The 6355-nt window shown below is 35.5% G+C and overlaps 1 protein-coding gene across 1 annotated transcript in view; it reads right to left on the bottom strand.

The window, feature by feature from the left end:
• The window catches only part of LOC106883353 (ralA-binding protein 1-A), a 109936-nt gene that overhangs the window by 15462 nt on the left and 88119 nt on the right, over positions 1-6355 (bottom strand). Inside the window, exons 14-15 of the mRNA XM_052974959.1 lie at positions 4800-4889; positions 1030-1232 (exon numbers count right to left, since the gene is read on the bottom strand). Coding sequence (XP_052830919.1) covers positions 1030-1232; positions 4800-4889 — 293 coding nt within the window. The remainder of the gene's footprint in view (positions 1-1029; positions 1233-4799; positions 4890-6355) is intronic.

Below are 6355 nucleotides of genomic sequence, written 5' to 3'. Positions count from 1 at the left end.
ATATTTATGTATGCATGTATATGTGTAAGATATATATGTGAGATAATAGGGAAACTACCAAACTGAAAGTATCTGACATTACAATAGAGAGATTTTATTGCTTCACTTTTGACACATAATACTTAAGTAGTGTAAAAGATGAGGGATTGCTCCTGGCTCGCATTAGGCAAGAAGTTGAAAATTCTTTTGGCCCATGACACTGCATGGACTGTAAGGTATGTGTAAAATTTGAATGAAATCAGTTGGGTAGTTCTCGAGTTTTAGGGATTCACACAGACAGGCACACACATTCTCAGTTTTATATATTAAGATTATCTTCTGAAAAGTGAAACCAACACTATTTACAGAATTTCAACAAAATACTCCTTCAATCTAGAAATTTGCTAATAATGGCACTGAAAAACTTTCACTGTTTGACAGATGAAGATGTGACTCAAAGGTACCTCCCCAAATATCACTGAACAAATACTCACTACCAGACCAGCTCATGATCAGTAATAAGAATGCCAGCGAGCTGGCAGAAACGTTAGCATGCCGGGCAAAATGCTTAACGATATTTCATCTGCCGCTACGTTCTGAGTTCAAATTCTGCCAAGGTCGACTTTGCCTTTCATCCTTTCGGGGTTGATAAATTAAGTACCAGTTACACACTGGGGTCGATGTAATTGACTTAATCCCTTTGTCTGTCTTTGTTTGTCCCCTTTGTGTTTAGCCCCTTGTGGGCAATAAAGAAATAAGAATGCCTACCACAGAAAACAAGGGGCAAACTGGCACAATTGTACTCCAGTAATTGAACCATGCTAAGTGACTAACACAGTCTAATAGATCCCAAAAACTCAAGATTTCACTGCACAGCTAATCCGACAAATTGAAATATACTATACTCATAGACCAATCCTACCACAAAGAAAGTGGTAGAATGGTTTTAATTGGAACTGAAGCACTAAAGTTTTATTGGGGTAGCCACAAGAACTGTTGTTTCAAACAACATCGACTTGAGAGCTAAACATTAAATCCTCATATACATACCTCAAGCAGTTCATTGTCACGAATTAACTGGTTCAGATGTTCTTGCAATTCTTCCTCATCTTCACTTTCTGAGCTACTCTCTGAACTACAGCTGATTTCATCTAAATCAGAATCCTGCCTTAAGTAGTTAAGCTCCACAATTTCTTGGTGTAGTCGTTCAATTTCACTCTGCTCTGTCTCAATTTTCTGATGAAGCTCATCACCTGTAACAACAAATAAGAGTTTGTCATAAGAGCAACTAGAAATAGTAGCTAAATATCACTCAAATACCATTCTACAAAAAATTGAAGGATACATTGGGTAATATAGTCTTAGCTATAGTTAGAACACCTTTCATCATAACTTGGCTCCATCAGGGTTGATCCGAGATGAAATAGTAACAACAAAATATACTACATATACTCTATATTATATGTTAGATAAATGAGTGAATGTAGGAACCTTTATGCTGTTGCCTGACCTGCTAGAAAAAACACTAAAGTTTCCTTCAAATCATGCTTTATTATCTTACAAAAAAGCAAGGACACATTGGATAATATAATCCTAGATATATTATATCAGGGTAGGGGGTGACATAATGGATCAATTTTGATCATAGATCTACTCAATCATAGCTAAATAACAACTGTTGTGATTGTTGTTGTTTGTTTGTTTCTTAATAATTTATAGATACTAGTCAGGATGATCCTACCACTTTTTAAGGATATTTCAAGAATACTTTGGACAAGTTTCCCATTCTCAATTTTCCAAGTATTTTGGTTCATTCACTATAATACAATCCAATACATACAGTAGTGAGCTGTACCTGCACATGGAACCTAGCTAGACTGCACCACAGAATGTCAAATATCGAGGACATTCAACCCAGTGCAGTACTACCAATATGACACAAACTGCTATTTCAACTAGGAGTCTGATACTTTATAAACTTAGCCTTCTGTGATTCACCAGTAAAAAATTATTAATATTAATACTGTTAACACTGAAAACTGTTTTACTTTTATTAGATTTGCTTGAACTTGAGTTTTGTAGAGAGTTAAAAACTGTTAGGAGCTCAAATATTCTCTGGTTGTGAAAAGGAAGGCTAAACTTTGGGCAGTAGTTTATATAAATATTATTTCTTTTCTCCATGACTTCTTAAATTGTAATATAAGTTTGTAGTGTAAAATAGAGTTTCTGCTGCCAAAAAATGAAGACATTGCCAGTAAGAAGTATCAATTATCTCAAATTATCATGAATTAAACAATAAATAAGAATTGCTCTAAAATAACTGACAAACCGTAAAGACAAATACTAGTGGCACTTCGTAGTAATAATGATCTCTCTTGATGATTTCACATCTACAAAGTAGTATAAACTACTGCCCAAAGTTTAGCCTTCCTTTTCACAACCAGAGAATATTTGAGCTCCAAACAGTTTTTAACTCTCTACAAAACTCAAATGATACTTACACTGGAATATTGCTCCAGTATCTGAGACAGCACAGCTACTAAACACACAAACAGTCTACACTGCATTCTCCAAAGCCACACAGTTGACTGGCAGGTGCTCACCAATACACTCCAGCTTCTGTCCTAAGGATGAGATATTTTTTCACACTACTGTACAGATATGCTGTCTCCTCACTCTGCCTATTTTACTCTTACTACAATAACCTCTGCCTTTCAGAGCTGATTAGTCTCATGCTACCTGTACCAAGTCCTACCTAACCCACTCATCTTATACTGGAGATTCATATGTTTGAATACTTGTCATTTCAGTTAGAAACATACAAACAGATGACAAGTAATCAATTTATTTCTATTACAAATTAATAATATCATGATATAGTTACAGATTATCAAACAAATGAAGTGAGGTGTATATCTCTAACAGATGGGTGAACACAACTTTTCAGTAGCATAACAACAAACCAAACATATGAACACAATTAACATTTCAGTAAAATAATGACAGAGATCATATGTTTAATTCTACATCCATATTTCCATATTAAGGCATTGACTTTCAGCCAGATACTCTTCTTGTTGCTAACCCTTAAGTGTTACCACCGTTTTTCCATTCAATCATACACAGAATATGAACAGTGACACACACACACACATACAACAGGCATCATACAATTTCCATCTACCAAATTCATTAACAAGGGATTCATCAAACCTAGGACTACAGTAAAAGACACTTCCCTAATGTGCCATACAATGGGACTGAACCAGAAACCATGTGACTGTGAAGCAATCATTAGTGGTAGAAAGGTAAAGATAATTAACTTTTAACATCCAGTTGAAAATTGTTTCAAGTCAAGGCCAGAAAATACCTAAAAATTGGTTTGTTTATTTGAAAGTGTCTTTACTTGTTAGATTATTGTGAAAAGTGGCAGCACTGCAGAAATGACTTAATTTTTAATATAGTAAGTCATTTGTGCTAAAAATAACATTGTGCATGTGTAACTGTAAATTAATTATGTAATACTAACTTAAAAAACCCCAGATACACTAAACAAAAAGTGAGGGAGAGAGAGAGATGGACAGAAAGAGTGAAGGAATAAGAGACACCTGATGGAAAGAAAAATTAGTGATAGACAGGCATGGATGTGTGGTAAGAAGCTTGCTTCCAAACCACATGGTTCCAGGTTCAGTTCCACTGCATGGCACCTTGGGCTAGTGTCTTCTCCTATACCTTGGGCCAACCAAAGCCTTGTGAATTTAGTAGACGGATACTGAAAGCCCATTGTGTATATATTTATGTGTGTGTGTGTCTTTGTATCTGTGTTTGTCCTCCCACCATCACTTGACAACTGATGTTGGTGTGTTTACGTCCCTGTAACCTAGCGGTTCAACAAAAGTCACCGATAGAATATGTACTGGGCTTACAAAGAATAAGTCCTGGGGTCAACGTCTTCAACTAAAAACTCTTTAAGGTAGTGCTCCAGCATGGCTGTAGTCAAATGACTGAAACAAGTAAGAGAGTAAAAATACAAACAAACCAAACACAAATAAATGTTTTTCCCTGACCTTTTTGCAGCTCGCTCATTATGAAATTTACAGGTAAATTATTGCTAATGTCAGAAACAACACCCACAGATACAAATTTCAGCACATGTAAAAAACAAAGTTGACTGCTCCCTTTTATATCATATCAAAATTAGTTTGTTGCATGACTGTACCAATCAAAGGTCAATAGAAAAAGATGAGTAGGAAAAAGAAACTTAACAAGCACTAAATCAAGTCCTAAAGGTATTTTTGAACTAACAACACTTGCAAAAGGTTCAGTATGGGATCAATCTTCAGGTAAAGTCAGATACCAAGTGTGCAGGGATGAGAAAGCTATATCAATCCAGTTATCCTCCCCAAAGCCTTATTTACTCTTAATCCATCAATTAAATCATCAAATAAGTTGTTGATCAAAGAATGTTTAGCAGCATTTTCTGCAAAGTAAAACTAAAAAAAAAAAATTTTTTTAATTTTTTTAAATCCAAAAATTCAGTTACACGTGTCACTGTTACAGAAAACAAATAAATAATAGACGAAGGGATTAAGTTGTCTTCCTAGATTAGAGAGTTCATAATTTCTTTTAAATCAAACATATACAAAGGTGGTTTGATTTGTATATGGGTAGTATAGGACTGACAGGCAGATACAGTACCAAGTGGATTTGTGTCATACAGAATGTTAATGCTATTTCAGTAACATACTAACATTGATGTGAACATAAACAACATTTCAAATTAAAACACAGGACAAAAGTGTTGTTAAAACAATATTTACCAATAGCAATTAATTCCTCCTCCTCTAGTTTTAGAGCTTCTTCTTCTTCTAAAAGACGTAGCAGTTCTTCATCCTCAATGTATTTGCAATCTAGTTATAAAGATTTTGAAAGATAAATAGGATGTAAAAAAGGAAAAGAAACAAAGTTGAAAATTTTGACAAAATTAAAAAAATTAAAATAAAACTTAGAATGAAAGTTTCATATTAATATCAATATAATCATCATTTAACATCCGTTTTACATGTTGGCATGAGTTGGACAATTTGACTGAAAACTGGTAAGCCAGAGAGCTGCATCAGGTTCCAAAATGATTTGGCAAGGTTTCTACAGTTGGATGCCCTTCCTAATACCAACCACTCCAAGAGTGTAGTGGGTGCGTTTTATGTGCCACTGACACAGGTGTTTATTTACATTTCTATCAGTGTCATAATTGTATTTATTTTCATCAATCATCAATGATCATTCATTATTTGTAGCATCTAATCACTGTTGATGCCACCAAAAACAAACAATACTATCATTTAAGGCATGAAATTATCATTGATTTTTTTTTTAATGATAACTTATGAGGAAAGAGCATGTCCATGTCTTGTGTGTAAATTTTCTGTTTATATTCTGTGATATACTGTGCTTGTCAGATGAAGATGTGACTCAAAGGCACCTCCCCAAATATCTTGTGTGGAGGCGCAATGGCCCAGTGGTTAGGGTAGCGGACTCGCGGTCATAGGATCGCTGTTTCGATTCCCAGACCGGGCGTTGTGAGTGTTTATTGAGCAAAAACACCTAAAGCTCCACGAGGCTCCGGCAGGGGATGGTGGCGAACCCTGCTGTACTCTTTCCCCACAACTTTCTCTCACTCTTTCTTCCTGTTTCTGTTGTACCTGTATTTCAAAGGGCCGGCCTTGTCACACTGTGTCACGCTGAATATCCCCGAGAACTACGTTAAGGGTACACGTGTCTGTGGAGTGCTCAGCCACTTGCATGTTAATTTCACGAGCAGGCTGTTCCATTGATCAGATCAACTGGAACTCTCGACGTCATAAGCAACGGAGTGCCAACAACACTGTGCTTGTATATCACAGAATGTCTCGGTCACCTATCACTGCCTCCATGACACCCAATGGTGCTTTTTACATGCCACCAGCATCGATGCCAGTCAGACGGTTTGGCATTGGCTTTGACTACAATTTCACTCGGTTTCACAGGTCTTATATATAATAAGTTTCAAAAATGAGAAGAGAAGCATGAAAAAGGAATAAGCAGAAAATTTAAATGGCAATCAGAGAAAAACCTTATTGAGGACGGGTCATCTCCCCTGGACCAGGAGATAAATGGAAGCTATATATATATATACACACACACCAGAGTAAGCACATAAATGTGAAACAAGGTGGCAAAAAATAGTACTCAAATACTGGAGGCAGAGTAATATACTTTATTATTAAAGCTACAAAAATATCACAAAAGTAGTAGCAGTTTTTTGGGATATTTTTGTGATGATTTTGCATCTTTAATAATATATATATATATATATATATATATATATATATATATA

The sequence above is a fragment of the Octopus bimaculoides genome, chromosome 20, assembly GCF_001194135.2.
Source record: "Octopus bimaculoides isolate UCB-OBI-ISO-001 chromosome 20, ASM119413v2, whole genome shotgun sequence".
Classification (NCBI taxonomy): Eukaryota; Metazoa; Mollusca; class Cephalopoda; order Octopoda; family Octopodidae; genus Octopus; species Octopus bimaculoides.
The sequence above is the reverse complement of the archived record's forward strand: the minus strand, read 5'-3'. Positions and strand labels throughout refer to the sequence as shown.